This window comes from Polyodon spathula, chromosome 3 (genome assembly GCF_017654505.1).
Source record: "Polyodon spathula isolate WHYD16114869_AA chromosome 3, ASM1765450v1, whole genome shotgun sequence".
NCBI classification, from domain to species: Eukaryota; Metazoa; Chordata; class Actinopteri; order Acipenseriformes; family Polyodontidae; genus Polyodon; species Polyodon spathula.
Genome location: NC_054536.1, coordinates 24,984,175 through 25,010,164, shown reverse-complemented (window position 1 = coordinate 25,010,164; position 25,990 = coordinate 24,984,175). Strand labels below are relative to the sequence as shown.

The 25,990-nt window shown below is 39.0% G+C and overlaps 1 protein-coding gene across 2 annotated transcripts in view; it reads right to left on the bottom strand.

Moving 5' to 3' along the window:
• LOC121312891 (endonuclease/exonuclease/phosphatase family domain-containing protein 1-like) overlaps window positions 1-25,990 on the bottom strand; it is a 50,718-nt gene that overhangs the window by 5,719 nt on the left and 19,009 nt on the right. For both annotated transcript variants that reach the window (XM_041244781.1, XM_041244782.1), the window contains exons 2-5: window positions 14,922-14,973; window positions 4,552-4,662; window positions 1,411-1,545; window positions 450-585 (exon numbers count right to left, since the gene is read on the bottom strand). In XM_041244781.1, coding sequence (XP_041100715.1) covers window positions 450-585; window positions 1,411-1,545; window positions 4,552-4,662; window positions 14,922-14,973 — 434 coding nt within the window. The remainder of the gene's footprint in view (window positions 1-449; window positions 586-1,410; window positions 1,546-4,551; window positions 4,663-14,921; window positions 14,974-25,990) is intronic.

The window sequence follows — 25,990 nt, the reverse complement described above, 5'->3', positions numbered from 1 at the left end:
CTATTACCATATAAATCCTTGCAGTGGCACAGCAATATTTTGAAGAGGGTGACAATCTCTTGTCAAAAATAGAGCCAGTTGTTAGTATTATTAGAGAAAGTAAACAAAACACAAGAGTCACAAAACCAACTTTTTAATTGTTTTTAAAATATAACAAGGCTACGGAATGAAATGATTGGTATACATTTTCTTAAAACCACTCAAATGGTATGTTTTGCAAAGAATTGCTGAATCAGGATAAAATGTTTGAAATTACTAATTAGTGGATAGACAGTATCCATCTTCAGTTGTCCTAGTACTGTTTCACAAGTACAGTATTGTGTGTACTGGAGGCGAATTTGTATCCTGAAGTGCCTACAGTCTACTTTGTACCAACAATTTTAATTTAGATTTAAAGGAGGCCAAAAAAAAAAAAAACCACACAACTCAGAACAAACACAATGAAGTACCTTTAAGTGTCTCCTGGAGAGTCTCAGTAAAGAGTGACAGCTTGTGGTTTTCAGTGTGATTCTTGCCATTGGCTTCTCCCCCAGCAGATGGCAGTGTCAGGTGTATATTTACTAGTGTTACTTCAGACACTCTAATCTGTTCGAAAGCACCATTGAGAAAAAACAAACACTTTAAAACAGTGTATACCACTTAATGTAAATGGGCTAAAATCCATGCTATAGTGCTGGTAAATGTGTATTGTCTGGGTTTTGTTTTATGTTTTTCCAGTCCACACACAAGAGAATAGAACAATCTTTAAAAATGTTTGTCTTTTAAGACAAAAAAAATGATATCCACTAGCCTCACATTTGTGGAAGCACAAATGTTGGTCATTATTAGTGTAGCATGTTTGTACATTGACATCAAATAAGAACAAAAGTCTAAACAGTACTTTGTGTGCTAGACTACTGTATATTCAAATGTAAACAAGCACTGAGCTGTGACATTTAGAACTTTAGAGATTTCTATCATGGGTTAGTTTCCTGGCCTAACACATAGGACACTGCTGCCAAGAAGCAAAGTCAACAAGTTTAGGTATTACACTGTCAATAAAATAAGGTGTGCGGACTGAAAAAAAATTACAGATCATATGTGGAATGAGAAGGGTCGTTCACAAACGAGGGATTTCAGTTGTGAAAAGGATATAAAAGCTGATACAAAAACATACATGATGCAGCACAAGTTTCAGTAACGATGGTCAGAACAATGGTGTTTACTGCAAACAATTTTTTGGTAGTTACACACAATATGTGTTTTGCTAATTTATTTTTCCTCACCATACCCAGTAGGTTACCAAAGTTTACAAATATCCATCATAAAGGTGACAGTTATTTAAATAATGCCTAACCTAAAATCCCCAGTGTTTTGTGGTTTATTGAAATGATAGTAACAATGCAATTACTACTACATAAATACACTAACCTTAAATTGTGCAAGGTATGGTTTAGGGTAGGTTGGCTTTCCATTGCCATTAGCATGTGGATTTTCTAGCAAAGTTGAATCCTTCAGCTCAATTCCAAAAGTACTGTCCCACAGGTATCCAGCAAACTCTGGGCCCTGCAGGAAATAAATGCAATCAAAAACTTGGTTATGCGACCATCAACTTTGATTTAGTGTGTGACCAAAATTGATCAGTAATTCAGATTTTGTCAGTCACAAATAAAACTCATCTGAAAAACAATTTCAGTGGTTCTCAGCCTATGGCTTGTGACCCAACTTGAGGTTGCTGGGCTATTTCCACTAGGGATGTAGTCTCAAGGGCGATATAGCGAAAAACTACATGGAGGCAAGACGGCTTATGCAATGTTTGTTTATGTTGTGAGGACAACTAACGCCTGAGAGCATCCACTGTTTATGTCTGTTATGTTTACAGCTGCCGTATTGTGCAGCATGACTCTGTGCTTGGTTGCTAGGATACAGGCTGCCTTTGTTTCTCAGTGAGTGAGCAAAATAGTGAACTCTTTGTATTGTATGCTTTCAATACATAATAGGTAGCTTACATGTTCAGGGGGTCAAATCTGTAGTTTTGACTACACCAGCCGGGGTGTCACAGTGCAGTTACACAGCTCCATATCCAGCGGCTCATACCAGCCACTTCTGCGACGTCCAAATTCCCGGGCAATGCCCAAGAAAAGCCAATTGAACACCTGGATAGTGGCACAGCTAACACTCCATTTTCATCAGTGCCTCTAAATCACTTTTGGATGCTTCTTTTGCTGCCGATCCCAACTACTAATATGTGCGAGACTGAATTCTCAAGCCTGCTGATGATTAATAGGAAGCAGAGGAGCCAACTAGCTCCTGACAATGGTCTTCATTGTGCGCAGAGAATTCAAGAACTGGTCAAATGTAAACAAACATAACCTTCCTACTGATTGGTTGGACATTTGAATTGGTAACTTGTTTCTGTGGTTCTATAACATTATTTGTATTCACTCATTTGTAATCTGATTTTCAGTTTATTATATCAAATTGTTAAACAAAAATACACCACCTTGTTTTTAATTTTGTACACCTGTTCTTGGAGCAGAGTGATGAAGTGAGTCTCATAGGGGGTGGGGAGGAAGGTCGAATACCACTGCTTTATTTCATTCAGTCACTGAGACCTTGAATCACCTTGCCTGTTGCTGCTGCTTTAGGACTGCTCAGCTGGAAAGGGTGGGTGGTGACATACTCCTCAAACCTCCATCACTTCACAATTTACTCAAGCACTGAGAGATGTGAGCTACACTGTTGATCACCACCAGACAAACCCCAGTGCATAGTGACCTTGCAGTTTGATCCCATCATGGTATTTGGGGCTCTGTAATATTGGTGATCATTCTGATGAGATGGTAAACTAGATCTCTCTACTCTGGCTAAATGACTCATGACTGCATTAACAAGACATGCAAAAAGCCAGTTTTCATACATATAAATGAATGAACTTTTTAAATCAATATAGAGAATTTGATAGGAAATATTTGTTTTTGGGAGTTGTTTTGCTGCTGTAGACTCCAGTTCCCTGTGGGAGATGTTTTACAGTAGTATATTTAGCACAAGAGCTGAAACACTGTATTAACATTTCCTAAAACACGGGGAGAATTTACTGTTAAATCATATCTGTTGTTATCCAGCTGCTGCATTCTAAGATTTGAGATACCCTGCACCACAGCACAGCTGCATTATTGAGGATTTAGTTCTGTGCTTCGTGTTTGATTCAATTGTTTTGTTTTCTATTTTGCTTCAGTATATAATGCTGTTAAACAATAAATTGATCTATTGGTATATTTTGGAGGAACATGGTTTCTGCTTTTTAGCCAATATATAGTACCTTTTGCCCCCTGTCTGATTTTCTGCATTTTTGCATATTTTTGACACTGAATGTTATCAGATCTTCAACTAAAATCTAATATTAGATAAAAGGGACCCTGAGTGAACAAGTAACACAACATTTTGATACTTATTTATTTATTAAAGAAAGTTATGCAACACCCAATGCCCCTGTGTGAAAAAGTAATTGCCCCTTTAGACTCAATAACTGGTTACGCCACCTTTAGCAGCAATAACTGCATCCAAATGATTCCTGTAGTTATTGATCAGTCTCTCACAGCGCTGTGGAGGAATTTTAGCCCACTCCTTCATGCAGAACTGCTTCAACTCAGTGACATTTGTGAGTTTTCGAGCATAAACTGCTCGTTTCATGTCCTGCCACAACATCTCAATGGGGTTTAGATCTGGACTTTGACTAGGCCATTCCAAAACTTTAAATTTCTTGTTCTTCAACCATTCAGATGTAGACTTGCATGTGTGTTTCAGAGCATGGTCTTGCTGCATGACCCAGCTGTGCTTCAGTTTCAGCTCACGGATGGATGGCCTGACATTCTCCTGTAGAATTCTCTGATACAGAGCAGAATTCATGGTTCCTTCAATGATGGCAAGTCGTCCAGGTCCTGTTGCAGTAAAGCATCCCCAAATCATGACACTACCACCACCATGCTTGACCGTTGGTATGAAGTTCTTACTGTGGAATGCAGCGTTTGGTTTTCACCAGACATAACCATGTTAGCCAAAAAAGTTCCAATTTTGACTCATCTATCCATAGACTACTGTTCAAGAACTCTTGAGGATCATCCAGGTGCTTTTTGGCAAACTTGAGATGAGCATTCATGTTCTTCTTAGTGAGCAGTGGTTTCTGCCTTGCTACTCTGCCATGAATCCCATTTTTGCCCAGTGTCTTTCTGATGCTGGAGTCATGAACGCTGACCTTAGTCGAGGTGTGAGAGGCCTGCAGATCCCTGGTTTTGTAACCCTTTCCAGACTGATAGGCATCAACAACTGATTATTAAGCAAAGTATTCAAACAGCTGACCCTAATTATAAACCTAAGTAAACCGAAGGGCAACTAATGTGACAACATTACTTTATGTGGCTGAAACTCCGCCAGACAATACAAACATTTTTGTATCCCACCCTAAAAAATGAACAATTGCTTTTTAAAAAAGGAAGTCAGTGTAGCCAAGACAGCGCCCAGGAATGCAAGATCTATTTTGTTCATGTTTTAGGACTTGCCTAATGACTTTACCTTGTGTGACTGTCCTGCAGGCCTGTCTGAGACGGCACATTTCCAGGATCCTCTGGGGCCCTTCCACTTGCGGACGCTGGGCAGTGTGGACTGGTTCAGCTCTGCACAAAGCTGCAAAACAGAAGGTTCAGTTCAGCCGTTACTCAACCTCACCAAAAGGGCATGAAGGTTCCAGTACGAGAAACTGGGGACTGGAGTCAAGTGCAGATTTTGAGAATCTTTCCAAATGCCAAAAGTGTTTGAGGGTGAGGAAGTTATAATAATCTCCACATCAGCGTTTTCATTGGTAGACGTTAAGTCTGTTTAAAAAGAGGTATTGGCACACAGAACAGGGCTGTCTGTTCTACAGCACAGTACCCGAACACTGAACCTCTTCCAGAGTATCACAATCACTGTGCTTTGAACAAAGATGACCAAAAGCTCCTCTAAAAAGCTCTGAAGTTTTAACATGTTTTTAACAAAAGTCAAGCAAATTATACAGCATTTTGTTGTGAGCTATTTTTGGACAATACATGGGTTTGGGATGGACATGACAAAACTTCAGACTCACACGTGTTTCCATTGTGGTTTAAAAAAAAAAAAAAAAAAAAAAAAAACAGGTTTCTGATAAATATAATTGTTTTAATTAATTTTAAAGTTGCAAATAATCCAATGAAAATGGTTGATTAATGACTTTTTAATGGTATTCTTATTTTAGAAATGTTCCCGTTAATCTGTGTAGTTCTATGTGTGTGGTTGTTTCTGTATTGCTGCTCAGTGACAGTGAGCATACACTATTGTTTAGTGCCAGAAATCTTTGTCTAACAGTTTTTGGACTTACACTACATTTTGACATTCATAAACATTAAAATAGATAAACAGATTGAACTTGTTTAATATCTAAACTGTTAGGGAAAAATAAATCTTAATTTTGTTTGGCCAAATGCTATTATAAGAATAAAAGTGACTGGGGCTGTAATGTGTTCTAGTACTACAGAGAAATCCAAACTTACAGTAATTGTCTGAATAATTGCTGGTGCTACTGTTGTTACAGTAAGAAATGTAAGAGCTGAGAGAAGCAATTTACGTAAGCAGTGAATCAGAGAGAATACTTGAGTCAATCATGGAGGATGAAGAAGGCAGTGTTTTAATCTGAAGGGAAACAATGCTTTAAAAACAGTCTTTTTATATGGCATTTCAAATAAAGGCATCTTTTCAAATGATGACTCATTTGTGCAATACACATAATGTAACAAATTACTTGAAGCATGAGCTGAGCAGCGACTTGCCCTTCATGACTTTCATACATACTATCCAGAACCATCTCCCATACACGCAGCCTCTCTGGGATAAAGCAGCAAGACAACCATTCAATTCCAGGCTCTGTGTTTATGGAGGTGCCTTCAGTCATACACAGCCCCCCCCCCCCCAGAGACGTAATGGGTATCAAGGAGGTGGCAATAATCACAGTGCTAGTTGGAGGGGGAATGGAAGTATATATCAGATGATTTAATCTTAAATCTACCCGATCCTGATAAGAAACCTTAGCTAACTGCGCACTTCTTTACTGAAGTGCAAGAAGTGCTTATTGGGATTGGATCGACCTGATTTTAAAGATGGACTTCATATTCACAACTGCTTAATTATGAAACAATATGTCATGCAATCAGAGTCTTACTTGCATTCCTGAAGTAAAACCCATTTTACAGCCACTTGAACTAAGAGTCATTCTCTCACCAGTAAGTAAATCCCAGAACAAACTGCAACCAGTTCAATCAGGTTTGAACTGTATACTACTTACAAATCCAAATAATGCCTCTGAATTACATCTAAACCACATTGTTTGGCCACCCTTATTTCTAACTATTGCCTAAAAATATCACATTTATTTCTAGAAAACATATACACATTTAAACTTAAAGCAAAAGTATTGCACCTGTAAATAAATTAACCAAACATGTCTTCCAATTACTTTGACATACAGATAACCAAGTCTGTCACTGAAACATCTTTCCAGATTGCTGATCCAGACTCCCTCTTGGTCCCAGTTTAAAAGGAAGTTAAAACAGACTATGGGAGGGGTGTGGTATTGAAGTGGTATTGAGGCAGTTAAACGAGGCAGTCTTCCCAGCTACAGCGAGTGGGAGAAGTACAGGCGTGGAAAAGTACAGAGCAGTTTAGAAGCAGTAAGGAGAAACTGCATCTTGAATTGCTTTAATCAGAAAACAGAGGACATTGGGGAAACACAGCAGCAGCTCAAAGTCAAACAGCCGTGTGTGTTTTTCTGATAACAAACAAGCTGAAACTTGGAGCAGCTGATTCAAATTCAGCGCTGTTCTGAGACACGGGCGAGGGGAGGAGCCAACAGCACAGCAGAACAACGCAGTTAAACGAGGCAGTCTTCCCAGCGACAGCGAGTGGAAGCGACAGCGAGTGGGAGAAGTACAGGTGTTAAAAAGTACAGAGCAGTTTAGAAGAAGTAAGGAGAAATTGCATCTTGAATTGCTTTAATCAGAAAACAGAGGACATTGGGGAAACACAGCAGCAGCTCAAAGTCAAACAGCCACGTGTGTTTTTCTGATAACAAACAAGCTGAAACTTGGAGCAGCTGATTCAAATTCAGAGCCGTTCTGAGACACGGGCGAGGGGAGGAGCCAACAGCACAGCAGAACAACGCAGTTAAACGAGGCAGTCTTCCCAGCGACTGCGAGTGGGAGAAGTACAAGCGTGGAAAAGTACAGAGCAGTTTAGAAGTAGTTTGAAAGCCGGCTGACAGCTGCAGAAGAAACTAAACTTCAAAAAAAAAACCTCAACATGGTCTTCAAGCCTGTAATCTGTGACACCTGCTTGATGTGGGAAATCCGAGAAAACCCAGCGGAGCTAAACCAAGTGTGCGTAAAGTGCCGCGCGATCCAGGATTTGCATAAACAAGAACAACAACTCAGGTAAGACAACCATTAAATGTATTTATCTAAATGATAGAAGTATCAGAAACAAAATTCTAGAACTTGAAGCTATTGCACTAACAGGTAACTATGATGTGATAGGTGTTACAGAAACATGGTTGTCTGAGAGTGATGGGGACGAATATAATATTTGTGGGTATACACTGTATAGGAAAGACAGGCAGGACAGAAGAGGAGGAGGGGTAGCGCTATACATAAGAAACAGTCTTGAAGCCCAGGTGTTAAACCTGGACAAAGAAAATAAAACCAGATCAATATGGGTCAGAATAACGGACAAAAATTCAAAGGGCATAATAATAGGAGCATGCTATAGGCCGCCAGATTCAGACGGTGAGCAAAATAATCTGTTATACAATGACATTAGAAATGCGTGTAGCAAAGGAGAAGCCATACTAATGGGGGATTTCAACTTCCCCCAAATAAAATGGGAAAACCCGGTGGGTAGCACGAAGGATGAAATAGATATGGTGGAAATGACAAATGACTGCTTCCTAACACAATTGGTCAAGGCACCGACTAGAGGGGAGGCATGCCTTGATTTAGTCTTTTCAAATAACGAAGATCGAATAACTAAAACAGAGGTCAGGGAACCACTGGCAAACTCAGACCACAACATGGTCTCATTTGAAGTGTTTTTTAAAACCACAAAAGTAATGACTAAAGCTAAGGTTTACAATTTTAGAAAAGCAAACTATGAAGGTATGAAACAGAGACTAACAGAAGTAGATTGGAGTAAAATAGAGAAAACACCCACAGAAGAAGGATGGTTGTTCTTCAAAAATGTAGTACTAGAGGCGCAAAACAATTACATCCCTAAAGTAGACAAATCTAAATGTAAAACTAAATTGCCAAAATGGTTTAATAGATCAATTAAAAAAAATATTCAGCGAAAAAAGGCACTTTACAGAGCATTAAAAAAGGACCAAAAAGAAAGTACGCAGAAAGAGTACACAGAACTGCAAACGCAAGTCAAAAAGGAAGTTAGAAAGGCCAAGAGAGAAATAGAAATGAACATTGCTAAGGGAGCTAAAACCAATTCCAAAATGTTTTTTCCAATATTACAACAGCAAGCGAACATTCAAAGAGGAGATTAAATGTTTAAGAGATACAAATGGCAAAATCGTAGATGAAGAAAAAAAAATAGCAAATATATTAAATGATTACTTTTCACAAGTTTTTACAAAGGAAGATACTGACAACATGCCCCACATGTCATCCAGTTCCTATCCAGTTTTAAATAACTTTAGCATAACTGAGGCAGAAGTGTTAAAGGGACTAGGAGCTCTTAAAATAAACAAATCCCCTGGGCCGGATGAGATCCTCCCAGTAGTACTCAAAGAAATGAAAGAAGTAATTTACAAACCGCTAACCAAGATCATGCAGCAGTCTCTTGACACAGGGGTGGTACCGACAGACTGGAAAATTGCAAACGTAATACCGATACACAAAAAGGGAAACAAAAATGAACCAGGTAACTACAGACCAGTAAGCCTGACTTCTATTATATGCAAACTTATGGAAACTACAATAAGATCCAAAATGGAAAATTACCTATATGGTAACAGGGTCCTGGGAGACAGTCAACATGGTTTTAGGAAAGGGAGATCATGTCTAACTAACTTGCTTGATTTTTTTGAGGATGCAACATCGATAATGGATAATTGCAAAGCATATGACATGGTTTATTTAGATTTCCAGAAAGCTTTTGACAAAGTCCCGCACAAAAGATTAATTCTCAAACTGAACGCAGTTGGGATTCAAGGAAACACATATACATGGATTAGGGAGTGGTTAACATGTAGAAAACAGAAAGTCCTGAAGAATGGAGTGTGGTAACCAGTGGTGTACCACAGGGATCAGTATTAGGTCCTCTGCTATTCCTAATCTACATTAATGATTTAGATTCTGGTATAGTAAGCAAACTTGTTAAATTTGCAGATGACACAAAAGTAGGAGGAGTGGCAAACACTGTTGCAGCAGCAAAGGTCATTCAAAATGATCTAGACAAGATTCAGAACTGGGCAGACACATGGCAAATGACATTTAATAGAGAAAAGTGTAAGGTACTGCACGCAGGAAATAAAAATGTACATTATAAATATCATATGGGAGATACTGAAATTGGAGAAGAAATCTATGAAAAAGACCTAGGAGTTTTTGTTGACTCAGAAATGTCTTCATCTAGATAATGTGGGGAAGCTATAAAAAAGGCTAACAAGATGCTCGGATACATTGTGAAAAGTGTTGAATTTAAATCAAGAGAAGTAATGTTAAAACTGTACAATGCACTAGTACGACCTCATCTTGAATATTGTGTGCAGTTCTGGTCACCTCGCTATAAAAAAGATATTGCTGCTCTAGAAAGAGTGCAAAGAAGAGCGACCAAAATTATTCCGGGCTTAAAAGGCATGTCATATGCAGACAGGCTAAAAGAATTGAATCTGTTCAGTCTTGAACAAAGAAGACTACGTGGCGACCTAATTCAAGCATTCAAAATTCTAAAAGGTATTGACAGTGTCAACCCAAGGGACTTTTTCAGCCTGAAAAAAGAAACAAGGACCAGGGGTCACAAATGGAGATTAGACAAAGGGGCATTCAGAACAGAAAATAGGAGGCACTTTTTTACACAGAGAATTGTGAGGGTCTGGAATCAACTCCCCAGTAATGTTGTTGAAGCTGACACCCTGGGATCCTTCAAGAAGCTGCTTGATGAGATTTTGGGATCAATAAGCTACTAACAACCAAACGCGCAAGATGGGCCGAATGGCTTCCTCTTGTTTGTAAACTTTCTTATGTTCTTATGAAACCCAGTAATCCAGAACAGTGTGTGCCCTTCAAAATGCAGTGTGTCCGCTAGTATTAGTCAGGCTGGGAGGCAGAACAGTTGAACCTCCTAACAGTTCTTCATATGGCATTTTTTAAAAATGTGTTTTTCCAGAAGATGAGTATCATAGCAGCCTTCAATGGCGGGTTAGCACATCCAGCCATTGTGGCTATTATTACTATTTATTTGTATGGCTCATTTCCAGACTGTTTAGAATGACTAACACTGAAAAGTATGCGGACTGTTTTCCATTAGGAAGCAAGATATTTGTAAGACAGCACCACTAAAATGACATTTAGGTTTCCCTAGTTACTTAACCCTACAAAAAATAAACAGAAAACCATTTTTGTTTGAAATCGAAAAAAAAATGATGCTTGTTGCTAAACTCTGTAAATCGTATCTGTGTATTTTATTCAAAAGAATCTGCACAAAACTGCTTTAAAATTAGCCCTCCCCTCATCTTTCCTCCACCTTTACACTAGTCTTTCAGAAATGGGAATTTCCATGGCGATCTAGAAGGCAATGGGTGCGACAGCAAGGTATGGTAAAGCATATTAATAAACATGGTAAATGATGGTAAATGCACAGTATAACCATGAAAAAAAGCATGGTAAAACAGCAAACAATACGGTGCAAAAATACCAGGGTAAACTTTTCTAAGGGATACTGTACAGGCAGAAAGCTAGAAGTTCTTGTTGGTTTTATTTAGTTTATGATGCCACAGAGATAACAGGGGAGGGTGTTGTGACTTTTTTCTTAAATGCCAGCATGTTACCTGTTCAGCGTTACAAGGGAATTATGTACTGATGAAAATTATACTGTAAGGAAAAACACAATGGCGTTGCCACCTTTGAAGAGCGCATTGCTGAAGCTAACATTATACTGTACAGTACATATTCCAAAAATACCTCATTGCAGTTTTGCCTTTTACCAAAGCAGTCAGACATAAATGAACACAACCAAGCACAGGTGCTGCATACAGTACCATATTAAAAGCATGCAAACCTGCACCCGTTTGCTAACCTCTGAACTGCGCTGCCATTTGAATCTGCAGCAAACGCAATCAACTGAACCTGGTCACGTCCATCTTCACAGGGCTGCTGCTGTCAAACCACATGCTGTGTTCAAGAATCTGTTATACCACTTACTGTACTGATAGCTTTTGTGTGTGTGTGTGTGTGTGTGTGTGTGGAAGGAATTTACAACAAGTTAAAAAAAATCATCTGATGGAAAATGTTTGTAAAGGGAGTGCTCAAGATTGTTCATTAGAGCAGCTGGTCCTCTTAGGAGAGAGAACTCACTTTTAATTAGATCATTCTTGTCATCTACAGAAAAAAGGACAATAAATATGACACAGACTTTTCTAAAGGTTGCAAGATACTGGGGTTTTAATCCTAACTCTAGAACTGGCTTTAGAAAGTGCTGCTTGTAAAAACAGCAAGATAAATACGGTAAGTGCTTATTCCATATACATTTCCCATTAAACAATGTTTGTCTCAAAATGACCTTCAAGGACTGGAGAGATATGCTTGGATTGCAGTTTCTCTACAAATAATCCCCTCTGCTGAGCACCAATGTGCCAATAACTAAGACATGGCATTACAAAATCAAATTACTGTTTCCATGGAAATCATAACATGTTACTTTTTAAAATGCCAACTGTATCAGATTGTATAATGGGTGTGCCTTCTGTGGTCTGGTTGAGTCCTTGTTTCAGATGAGGTACAGTAAGACTCAACCTGTTCAGTGAATTTATTAATACTTCCAAGGCCAAGATAATGCTTTAACCGAAGAGAAATTTGCAAGGGGTCCCCCAGTGGAGTGAACTTCCATTGCTATGCTGATGATACCCAGCTATATTTGTCCTTAAAGCCAGGAATTTCTTTTGCCTGGGTGTTATTAGCTACTTGCCTTACAGACATCAAGCATTGTATGTCACAGAATTTTCGAATGTTGAATTCAGATAAAACAGAGGTTATGCTAGTGGGATCACAGAACCAACTAAAAGGAAATGTGGGATTACATGAGTTCAACCCTTGTAGTCTCTCATAAAAACTAGAAATTAAGAGTTTGTGGGTCATATTTGATCCTGATCTATCATCTGAGACTTGTATTAGGGAAGTTACAAAAGTATCTTTTTACCATTTGAGAAATATAGCCAAACTTAGACCAATTATTTCCGTACTGATGCTGAGAGACTAATTCATGCCTTTGTTTCATCTATAATTGATTACTGTAATGCACTTTTTTCTGGTGTCAAAAACATGTGGTATCCTGCTTGCAGCTTGATCAGAATACCAGCGCTAGAATTCTGACTAAAACCAGGAAAAGTGAATTAAGTGTATTACCCCTGTTTTGGCCTCTTTAGATTGGCTCCCTTTACAGTATAGAATTGATTTAAAGATTTTGCTGTTAATTTACAATGAATTAGCACCTGACCCCGTATCTTCCAAACCACACTCTGAGATCGCAGGATGCGGGGCTGCTGGTTATTCCTAGGGTCAACAAAAGCAACACCGAAGGGAGGGCTTTTTCTTGTAGAGCTCCTAAATTATGGAATGCTCTGCCTTCGTTTGTCAGGGAAGCTGGGACTGTTATAGTTTTCAAGTCAAGACTAAAAACGCATTTTTATAAATGTCTTTCTTATATTAGTGGTTTTTAATGTAACTTTAAAATTTCTGCTTTTGTATTATTATGTGTATACTGTTATTGAAATGGTCTGACTGTGGCAGTTGCGTGTGTGACATGCTATACAGATGTATTGTGGTTTGTTCTTTTTTTCTGATATGTACTGCACAGTGCTTTGCGATACTTTTGTATAAAAAGCGTTATATAAAATGCAATAAATACACATATAACTGACTATACAGTAAACATCTAGTGATCTTTAAGTCCCTGGAGTCATCCTTAATCTAAATCATTCACCTGTGTGCGCTTCCCTGCTGGGAAATTACATTGCGATGCAGCCTCCTTGGATTGATACTGTTAACATGATGAATTAACTCTGCAGTCATTGTCACAGAATAATAGTCCACTCACCTTTAATATGTCTTACCTGGTGAACTATTTAAATAAAGGATACAAATTAATGTTTTGTATGTGTGCCCAGTACTGTATTTCCTGATCCTATGGCAACTATTGTATATGCTAATGCTACAGCTACATTGTGGGGTAGTTTTACTTTCAACGGTAAAACAAAACAGGTTTGTGCTCCTTTAAATTTGAGGAGATAGGGTGCTCTTCAGTAGCGATCCTGCTGTTCTACTGTATACAGGCTTACACTATATTGAACTGACCAACAAAGATAATTGCCTACAGTCTTCAAGCCTGCTTCTATGAATCTAGGTAAAGATGAAACATTTAAGAACATGTGACAGGCTTGGAAAAAAAAAAAATCTATTATATGCTTTTGCAAAGACAGCATATACAACTTTGAAAATACAAATGTGTGTCTCTAAATGTGGTTTTTATTTTAAAAATCAAAACTAAAGCAATAAAAGCATACCACTGGAAGAAGTAACTAGTATTTTTTCAAAAAAAGGTTTGCAATACTAACAATGTCAGGCTTTCCCTGTATACAAAGCTAGTTTTAACAGTGCAATAGGATGTTTTTCTTTTTCCTCAATGGGCATTTATGACGGACAGGCACATGATGGTGGATGTGGGACTATTGGAACAGCTCTATACCAGCCTTAAATGGCACACAGGCAATTACTGTGTCTTTAAACAATGGGAACTTTCATGAAAGACAAAGACTGTAAGGAGGATGTGGCCAATGTAGTAGGATCTTAACCCTTAGCAGTCCTATGTCGGACCAAATTTTCCCTTTCCCGTCCAATTACGGACCCTGTCCAACATCATCAAAAAGATGTAAAAGCACAGGTCTCTAGTCGTTTTTTCTCTGGAAAAAGACGAGAAAACCTTTTAATGGCCGAGTGAGACTGATAGGAGCCGAACGAAACCGAAAAAAGGGCGTATCTCATAGCCCCGTCCACTACAGATTCTTTGAGCGCATCCAGCACTCAAAGAATTTCACAGACATTTGCAGAGCTTTTTGGATATGTTATAGTAATAAAATAATGACTTGCATTATTGAGGAGTTTGGTGATAAAACGAGGATTTATCAGTATGCACGTCTATAAAGAGGTATGTGAAAAATACAGCAAACAAGGGGTGGGGCTTGGCTGTAGATACAGTACTGGGTGTCCTTTTGCAATTCAATGCCTTTTAAACCTGCTTTACTCTCAAAATTATTTTTTTTAAACAGCGCGTGTGAAAATAAATTGGACCCGATGCGCCTGACAAGCACTGGATAAATGCAAAGGGTTAATATAGAGAAAACAACCAGTTAAATATCTTAGTTAATCTTAATATCTTGGGAAAAACAAACAAGCAGTCCTGTCAGAAACTTCTCTGTGTTCAATAATTTCCACAAAGTACAAGGAAGTCTTGACTGTAGCTTTTAAATGACCGTGCATGTCTGAATTCAAATCTTTCACTGGCCTTAGATGTTTATAGATGTTTTTGGGAAGCACCATTTACATTAAAGCTTTATTAGATAGCATTGTATATGGTGTACTGAATGAGTGAGAAATCAATACCTTTTCCAATGCGTCTCTGTCAGCCAGCTCCTGAACTGCCAAAAGCTTGATGCTGCAAATGGGGGGGAAAAAAGGAGATGTGATAAATAACCCACTGAACTGAAAGGCATTTCCTTTTTCTGTAAATCCCAACACCTTACAGTAGTTCCCCCATCAAAACAAAAAAAACTGCTCATACTTTCAACACAGTGGGCTGATAGTGTCCTAAGAAACATGTTTTACTAAACCAGTAGTGTATTTTTAATTAGAGTAAGGTTAACAGGAGGCACCAATCAATTGATAACAGGCTATATGAAGGTAAGAACACTTTCATAGATTTATAAAGCCCCTATACAATTTTGAGAAAGAGAATGCAGAAATTCTAAACCTATAATTAAGCACCAATAAAAATATACAGTAACCCTGGCCGTTTCTTCATTTAACCATCAGTGTCTGCTTTGAGAGTGCAGGCCATACACATTGTGGAGAAACGTTAGGTTAAGGATGCAACCCCGGTTCCCTGAAAGAGAAGATGACCAACAACAATACCTTTTGGGCTATGCCTGCCACAGGCCAGATATTTACTGAGCATTTTATGTCAGAGCTGCAGATAGGCCCTTCTGGGCAGTGAAGTCCTCGGTCGCGCCTACTGAGGGAATAAGTAATCACTCCGTGGAGATCACATTCTCTTTTGCATCGAACCCGCTAATGTGAGTGATGCTGGTTGTCTTCTCTTTCAGGGAACCAGGGTTACATCCGTAACCTAATGTTCCCTTTCAATTCAAAGATGACCAACAACAATACTTTTTGGAAAGTATATCAAAGCCGTCACGAGGGAGCGCGAGCGGATAGCAGATGAGGGACGCCTTGCTACCGTCAAACTAATGTTTGTGGTGTGAGTGTGCAACCTCAAGGACTCTTGTGCCTAATGAAGGCACAGAGGAAACTACCACGTTAAGGTCGGTAGATAGACGTGGTAGACGTAATAGGTTTGACCCAGGGTTTGACCCTTTCACCATGACAGACGAAGAGCTGGTCAGACTGACACAGTGCTCTCATACTATCCACATAACATCTTAATGCCCAAACAGGGCAGAGGGAATTCAAGTTCCCATCCTCCTCTGAAAAAAAAGGAAGGGGAAGGAAAGTCTCTAATTCCACAGATTGGTTTAATTGGAAAGTTGTAACCAACTTAGGGAAGAAAGAGGGGTTCGTGCGCAACAATACCCTGTTTCCATCATCCCCTGTGCACTGACAGAGCCTGTAGCTCACTAACCTGCTTAGCAGAGATGATGCTTAGCAAAAAGGCTGTCTCCCAGCGCTGGCCTTACAGCAGCTGGCAAAGGCTCTAAAACCAGATTCTCCTGGGCCATCTGGGGGCCACAAGGAAAACTGTCACCTTCTCTCTCCGGACCTTCTCCAGGAAGGCCAGGAGCAATGGTATTGGCAGGAATGCGTACAAGAGCGTCCTGGGCCACTCGTAGGATAGGGCATCAACGCATAGTGGACCGCCACAGTGGCCACAGTGAGTCGTCTCTGCCATGGCAAAGAGATCGACAAAGAGACATACACTACTACTGACATGTTATCTGTGAGGACAAGGACATGTCACGCTTGAATCGGGTACATATGGAGTAACACCAGCTGGATAGCTGATGAAACTGCACCCATCAGATCCAGTAATTTCTGGCACAACACTAGTTGTACGGTTGATCTGTGTTGAAACAGGATTAGACTGTTGTGATGGCAGTCACTCTGTCGTCTGAAAAGTAGGCTTGCATTGTAAGGGAATCCAGCCGGAGACCCAAATAAACCATACTTTGCATTGGTATTATTTGGCTTTTGGCATCGTTGAGGGTGAGATCCAGTCTCGCCAGATGATCTGTCACGATCGCTCTGTGGGCCACTGCTCCTTCTGGTGCCTGGGAGTGGTTCAACCAGTCGTCCAGGTAGTTCAATACCCTGATCCCATGCAGCCGTAAGGGGGCTTGGATGGAATCCACACACTTTGAGAATGTATCGGGGGCTGAGGTGAGGCGGAATGGCAGTGCAGAAAACTGAAAAACGCTTCCCTGAAAGGCGAAGAGGAGAGATTTCCTGTGAGCAAAATGAATAGGGACGTGAAAATACATGTCCTTTAAGTCCACAGTGGTAAACCAGTTGCCTGGCCAGACTGGAGGATGTAGTGATGTGTGATCATTTGGAACCTCCTCTCCCTCAAGAACCTGTTGAGGTCTCAGGCCTAGGATAGGCCTAAAGCCGCCGTCCTTTTTTGGCACTAGAAAATACCTTGAGTAGAACCCCTCCTCTTGAGAGGTGTGTTCTACGAGGCAAATGGCTTGTTTGAGAAATAATGTTTTTACTTCTTGCCTGGGGGCCAAGACCTGGAGAGGGTCGCTCGCAGATGTAACTGTGATCCCTCAAAAGGGAGGAGGGCCCACGCAGAACTGTAGTGTCTAACCGATGTGTGCGATGGCGAGCACCCAAGATTCTGAGGTGCAAGTGCGCCAGTATTGCAGCTGGTGTTGTGAGAAGGGGTGGGTCTGAGGCTGCAAGTCCTTCTGGGGTTGCTGGGGCTGTGGTGGAGCCTGCCTTGGACACTATAAAACATTTATTTTTTATTTTTGTATCGGAAAAACTGTGAGAAGTCGATATTTTTATTTTGCCCCGATATTAGGTATGGTAGGAATTTGATATCATAATATACCGTAGGGATCGATATACCAGAAACACTAGTAAGTATACCTACCTGATTGTGAGAAGCAAAAGAGAACGTGATCTCCACAGAGTGACTACTCTCGGCAGGCGGGACCAAGGATGTCACTCCCTGGCGGGGCCTATCGGCAGCTCTGACATAAAGTGCTCAGTAAATACCTGACCTGTGGCAGGCACATACCTGGTCGTCTTCTCTTTCAGGGAACAGGGGTTACATCTGCAACCTAACGTTTCTCTACAATGTGTTTGGCCTGCACTCTCAGAAAGCAGACAATGACGGCTAAATCAAGAAATGGCCAGGGTTATATTTTTATTGGTGCTTAATTATAGGTTTAGTTTCTGCATTTTCTCTCACAAAGATGTATAGGGGCTTTACAAATCTATGAAAGTGTTGCATACTGCTCAGTAAATACCTGACCTGTGGCGGGCATATCCCAAAAGTATTGTTGTAATCCATTGTTAAATCAGCTGCAAACAGTTTATAACCCACTCAGTAAAAGCACTGTACCACATCGAAATGAATTAACTTCAATGTACAGTGTCATAAATGGTGAGTTATATTATATATGGCCAACATAATCAAACAAGGGTAATGCCGCAGCATGGCTTGAACAGCAATCTGCAGTCTAAAGACCTTTGAATTTATGTGATCAAGCATCACTCCTATACATTTATAACTACTGGATATCTGCATTAAGGTTTTCTAACCTCACTCCACTAAATATGACAGCCTGTCGATTCACAGCACACAGTTAAACATCTTCACCTATCACAGAAAAATGAATTCCCTACGAACTGCAAAGCAAATGATCTTTTATCCAATGTAGTAACATTTGGATCTTATACTGTAAGTGATATTTCAGTTACATCATCTAGCCATCATGCAGATCAGCATGGGATATTCAATAGTTTTGTTCTGAAAATAGCAAGAACTTTGAAATGACCTGCTGTTATTTAAGCCAGCCACTGTAGGAGGATGCAAGACACTAGTCCACAGAGTGGCAGCACAAAACACACATTCTAGAAAATTATTACAAAGCCAATTGGACTTTTGGGTGTTGTCTGTTTGCTCATTTCGATGCACAGTGAAAATGTAATTTACCAGTGAAAATGTAATTTACTAATCAGCAATGAGACTGAACAGTATGTGGATAAGGATACGTGGCTGTATATTCAAAAGGTTTATGCCATTCATTTCTTTCTGCTGGCTGGTATACATTCGCCCTGGTACAATTTACAGTCAGCATGGACTTATCGTGAATTAACCACATCAGTGAATGATAAAATACCGAAGGAGCCCTGTATTTGTTCATATTAAGTGTGTGTTCTGTGTTTTCTCTGTTTTTGTTTCTGCCTAGTTCATTTTTGCTATCCTTACTAACAATTTCAACAAAAGTATGCTTCTGAAAAGCTATATCAAGGCTAATGGAGGAGAAGTGAGGTGGGGAAGCATATCACTGTTGTACAATATTAAACAGACAAGGAGTTTTAGGAAAACATATCAATTATCAACTACTGTATACACAGTAGTGTCACAAGAAACTGGTAAATACAGTAAACATAAACTAAACTTGCAGTGAGTTTTACTCATTCAGGGTACCCATGGCAACCAAATTATCTCTGAACTACAGTACACAATTTTGCTTTTAAAAATCCAGACACAGTATTTGAAACCCATCATGCTAGTAATTCAAGTTATCAAAAAATAGTCTGAGTGCTCTTATAATGGAATTTAAATAAAAAGGTTTTCACAATGTTTAAATAAAAGTGTCAGCATAGAATGTCCACCAAACAGAACATGTTAAGACATGTAATGCAACAAGTTTTGAATTGTATAAAGGGTAACATAAAATGGATGTATTCAGTCTTTGACCCAATGTAAAATGTAAGAAAGAAAACAGATGTGTTTTAGTATTACTAGCAATATATTTTCTAAACTCTCTTTTGTCAAAGAAAAACAGTTGTTACTCATGTGCCCTTAAAGTGGTTATTCTGGTTTTTTTGTTTTGTTTTTTGAGATATGAACAACTGAGTATGCAGATAAGTGGAATGCCATGTTGGTTTCATTTCTGAAGTACTTTGCAACAGCTGGTTTGCAGAGTTTTTGCATTTTCCGGGATATAATCATAATGCAAAAGAAGTGCCCCTATCTGTGCCAACAAAGGAAATACTATGTCTTTAATGAAATGTGGAACTGCTTACTGCAGTGGCCAGACAGTGCAGACTTGCTAGCGCTGTTGTGTCTGCCTCAGAACTCAGCTTAAAAATACAGGCTTGTGGGAGTAACGTAAGGACTGGAGGTACAGCCCTGGTTGTAGGAATTGGCCCTGTACAAAACATTGAGCTGGTTTTAACTGATCTTATATAGGGCTTCAAGTTTTTGGTTTTATTTTTGATCACGTGATGTCCCTTTATACATATTTTGAGCAGATTCGCAAACACTAATTGCCAAAGGATGTTGTTTCTTTTTACCCTCATATCTTGAGTTAAACGACGTGCGTTGATCTCACCTGATTCTATTTGAACCTGTATTTCGTTCTGGCTGTAATCGCCAAATTCAGCTTATTAATTTCCACTGCGTTAGTTTCTAGTAGTGCGTCACTAATTTAAACAATCTGGTATTCAGTTAAGGCTTAACAACTATTAAATTAAGGTTTAAAAGGGAGGGAGAGAGATGGAAAATAGAAACCGAAAACTAGAAGCCCTAATCCAGGGCTTTTCAAACTCGGTCCTCGGGACCCCCTGTGGCTGCTGGTTTTCGTTCCAACCGAGCTCTCAATTACTTAACTATACCCTTAATTGAACGGATAATTTGCTTAATTAGACATTTTTACTTGTTTTTAGTGCTTGAACAATTGCATATTTCAAGTTAGCTATAACACTTGATAAGTAATTTGTACTGCAACTCTTTTAGAGCTGAAAACAAGTAAAATCTTATATCCCTTGATTGATCTTTGAGCAGATGGTGTGTGAATAACAATTGGTCTTCCTGAAGCTGATGGATTTAGTTCTTCAGTAAATGCAGCTATATATATATATATATATATATATATATATATATATATATATAATATATATCTTATGATTTGAAACGTAGAATAGCATCTTATCATAACATGTATCATCTTAAACATTTGATATGACGTACACAGAACGTGACATTGGTACATTACCATGTAATAACCATTTGCAGGAGGAAGGTGATGAAGGTGTCTGCCAAATAAATAAATAAATTAAAATAAATAAATAAACATACAACCTGTAGATTTTTAAAAAAAATTTTCAATCAATATTTTCAAAGGCAAATCTTCATTCAATATATAGATTCAGCACTGCTGTGTTAACACATGACTTTATGCGTGCGTGCATTGTGTGTTGACATTATAATAAATGTTACTAAGGGAACTATCTGTAGTTCTTCTTTCAGAACTTCCTTTTTCATTGAAATACAGAAAGAGTGTAAATCAGATTTCCTTTTATGCTTGCCTTGGCTGAATTTTGCAAAAAGGTTCCCAGCACACGAGACAAGCTGCTGTAGGGATACGGCACTTTTAAAACAGAGAAAGCAGCTCTGATGCTGACCCGACCAATGATGCATTCATTGTCAGATTGTCAGAACGCCCATGAAGACAGCAATTACATGGATGAAACTGTGCAGCAAACCAATATCGACTGTGCTCTCCCACATGAAATACACTTTAATCACAGGAACACACCTAAAATCCTTACACTGTCTATATTTATCGTCTGTGGCTAATTGGAAAACATGTCTGCCTCTGCAAACACACAAGATTTTACAAGGTTGTACAGTTCAGTCAACTAATCAGTACAACACAATGCAGGAACCAGCACTCCCTATGTGCAAATAAACTGTAAGGCAGCCATACTGTACTGTGTAACTGGCAGCAAGGTTCACCCTAGCAGGCTAAATATCAGGCATTGACCTGCCCAAAGCAATTAGAAATATTCTGCTGCAGCTGTGGCTACCCACGTTCAATTCTGTTTGTGTCTTACAGTACTGTTACACTGCTGGACAGCTATGGTATATAGACAACCAGCAACTTCCAAATGTCTTTGGACGTCTTCGCAAATTGCTAATTATGACTGGTACAGTACAGGTGGTAGAAACATAAAACACAATTCGTTAAGGCTAATGTAAAAATATGGAATAGTACAGTCTCAGTCTAGGGAAACATATAATGTGCACAGTAGATTGCTTTGTTCTCAAGTAGATTACATTCTACATTCACATAACAAACAGGGAATGTTTTTAGGTCATCATACAATAATTGCTCCATTCTGAGGACTTTCTCTCACAAATTTGGAGCTATATTACCCCCAAACAAAAAATGATTTACCGTACTGCTTCAGTTTTACAGTAAAAAAACAATAACTTCTCTCTTTTAAACAATTTTTTGTATGTATCTTTTGTTAGAACTTTGTGCGCATACTGCTGTTTAAACCGTTATCACAATAATTAGTTTGAATGATACCAACAGCAGTACTACAGCACTCTTTTATACATCAACATTAGATATGCATGTAAGGACGGGGAATTCAACTTCCTGGGTATCAACTGGAACAACCCCACAGATTGCGGAGCGACCCATCTTGAAATGGTGGAAGTGGGACATGATTGCTTCTTAACACAATTCGTAAATGCCCCTACCAGGGAGAGCACTTTCCTTGGCCTAGTATTCTCAAATAACCAAGATGGCGTGAGCAAAATAGAAACCATGGAATGTAGTGTAGCTTTCACTAGCGAGGATGTCAACAACATGACTCTTGACACAGAGTCCTCAAACAATCTTGGACGCACTTAGTATTAATCAAACCAAAGTTCTAAGAGGCTTTGGGGCTCTCAAGACTAACATGCTGGTCTGGATAGCATATACCGAAGAGTGCAGAAGCAAAGAACGTCATCGCCAAGCTGCTGGCAAACCAATCAAGACAGGAGATGTCAGTGACTGGCATGTTGAAAATGTAGTACCCATATTTTAAAAAGAAAGATAAGGTGAAACCAGAAAACTACATCAGTCTCTCCTCCATAACATGTAAAAACATAGCATACAATGGTAATAGGGAAACTAGATGAGTACCTACTGCTTTAGCAGCGGCATCATGGGAAACAGTCAACATGGATTCAGAACAAGGGCGCTCCTGCCTGGCAAACCTATTAGACTTTTTTGAAGAAGTCACTGCAAGGACGGACATAAAATAACTTATGACATCATATACTTAAGACTTATAAAAATCCTTTGACAAAATGCTGATTTGAGATCAATCAGCCACTAGGAACTGGACTGAATGGTCTCTCGTTTGTACAATCTCTTACATTCTTATCAAACAGCAGGAACCTACAATGCTTAGAATGCTACAAGCATTTACATGCAGCAGCGTTTCTAAAAATATATTATTTTCTATAGCAAAGCATTTTAAGTGCTGTAGGCTTTAACTATTGTTTTCCTTTGAATTTAATACGCACTTTTAAAACCAATTTTGTCTTTAAAAAAATGGCCTGCGTATTAAACTTGAGTATAGTTATGTGTGTATTAAAATCACCTAACAAAAGATGAGTACACAAGCAGCAACGTGACTGGCTGCCGAGAAAAGACAAACAAAGACGCCACTGCCCAATAGGGAGCCATTTTCAAAGAAGCGTCATTCATTCGAAGAGAAGCTTTTACAATTTCAGCATTTTATTATTAGACTCCATTCTAACAAACTGTACCAGCTTGGACAGATCGGAAATGATGATCAGACCCCCATATTTTTCAACATGCCAAGCAATACCTCAGTTCACAAAAAGGGAGAAAAACAGGCGCGAGTAATCACGACTGGAAATGAGAAGGAGCGCAAAACAGTAATGCTGTGTGACAGCAGACGGCCGTAAACTATTGTATCTTTGTAAATGCAGCTTGATTTGATGGTTGATCTTTTCCTCACATTGACAGTGTGAAATGTGGGCTGCACCTTAAATTTGAGGGCGCCTTAAATTTGAAGGCATACGGTACTTACATGAAGCCTGAAAAGCAATATGCGGTCCTTCACACCATTTCATTCCATTCCCTTATTTGTGTATTTCTGTCTGTTAAATGTTAAGGATAAGTTGTAGCTAGGGATGCAAGTTGGTTATGACCTGTTGGTTTTTTTTTTTTTTAAATCAACTTTTTCAGCTGTTTTTCAAGTCCAATCAAACTGAAAGTTTAAAACCGCAGCATTAGCATGAACTGAATTGTGCTGCCAAGGAAATTTGACATAGAATTACTAAACACATGTCGTCTTTTTAACTGTGGCAAATAAGCTGAAAACAGTGTTTTGGCATCACTCATACAAATGTATTATACAATTAGACACAATGTAAACAGAATAAAATAATGTATTAAGTCTAGTCAGAAATTCTACGCATTCCTGGTACTGCAGATGTTGTAGAGGTTGCAGTGTTGAACCTGTCACGTAAATAACGTAGGCGTATAAATCTGTCCCGGGCCAGCCGTTGTCACAATTGGTCTACCGGATCTTGGACGGTCAAGTGTTGTTCCACGTTGCAGGTATCAGTGCCAAAGTTGTCCTATAGTGCTCTGGGAAACATTCAGATGCTGTGCCATGGAGATTCAACGGCTTCCAAACGTCTAATAGCATTATTCCATTGAGCCTCGGTAAGTCTAGGCATAACTTCAAATGCGTCTACAGCACACACCAATAAGACATGCAAGCTGAGAACCTTCCACTTTTATAGCCACATCTCGACATGTTGCACATGCAGTGAATGCACGTGAATATTGCAAGTCTTAAACAAATGGTGTTCATTTTGGGAATATCCACTTGTTGTCATTTCATTGTATGTCATGCATTTTCGATTCTGACAAGGAAACGTGTTTAAATAAAATACAATTCTTTTGATCAAGTTTTGTTGCAATTTAAGACACTGAAGAAAAAAAAAATCTCTGCTATGAGTTTCTTTTTTTGAAGAGTATATATTAAAACACATTAAGGGATTTTAATATTAACCGTCTACCTGTGGAAAAGTGAGTGTTGAGCTCTCAAAAAATTTGTCGGCTTATTGCTGAGAATCATAACCCTTGCATTCTTATTGTAGCTATTGAATACCATCCAGAGATCAAAATTACAAACTGCAAAATGTGCCATTTTGTGTTTTATCCACAACTTCCGACACGTTTTAATGTAAAACTTGATTTAAAATGTGCCTTCATCAGCGAGTGCCTTCATCAGTACAATATTGCGTGTAAGTGTGTGTAAATAACATAGAATACATATCCTACACAAACACAATAATTCATACATTTCTCCAGTGCTGAGATCTTCATGGATAGAATGTTCAACTACTTTAACAAATATATGTGAATGCTGATCAGATGTCAACCCAAGGAGAGTCAATGGGTGAGAAACAAGACAGCGACATACTGTACACGTCCACTTCTCGGATGAACTGGGTGAGACTTTCCTTCAGCAGCTGGCAGTAAACCTATTGGCACAGAAGCAGCAATGTTCAACTGGAATGAACTGTCCCAGGATTAATTGCACTCTATTTTTGCAGTACAGTGGACTGGGAAAGACTTCAAATACCAGCAACTCATACGATATTTTAACAACAAATGTGAAAGTGTGTCAGTTAGCCATTTGATCAATATTAGTATTCAGTAAAAGGCAATATACATACACTAATATTTTCAAATAGGGTTGAACTGAATATTAATATTGATCAAACGGCTAACTGACACACTTTCACATTTTGAACATTGTTAAAATATCGTATGAGTTGCTGGTCTAATCTCAGTCCCAGAACTGTAAGGTTGGCAACATTTAGAACAGCCGAGTTGTGCGACTTTGCCCCACAGAACCCCAACCCCTAATAAATAAATTACAATATCTCAGTGAAATGGGGCAAATGTCTTACAGTCAGGTGACACACACAGCTCCTTTTATCATATAAAAATGTGCCATTGCCCATTTAGACAAGTTGACTGTCCTTGTTCATAATGGCCTAGGACTAAATAAACAACCCTCAGAGCATGTTTAACAGCAGGCTTGCCTGACCTGAGCAGTGCATCAGAAACACTGAAGCCACCATTGCTTTGAGCTTATCACCTTTTACCTTCTGAAAGAGATTCAGTTCCCCTGTATGACTGCCTTTAATAAAACACATGCAGAATCCAGGAGAAATTCCCTGCCAAATAGGATGCTCCTTTGTTATTGAGAGCTAATTAGCTACTACTGTAGTTTTATAACACTGTATCTACAAGCAACTGAATGAACAATGTCATCCTGACCTTCACACAGCATCAAGAGAAATGGAAGAGGCAAAGAAAGACTAACACAACAGGGTTTCTTTTGAAGTGCGAACACAATTGTAA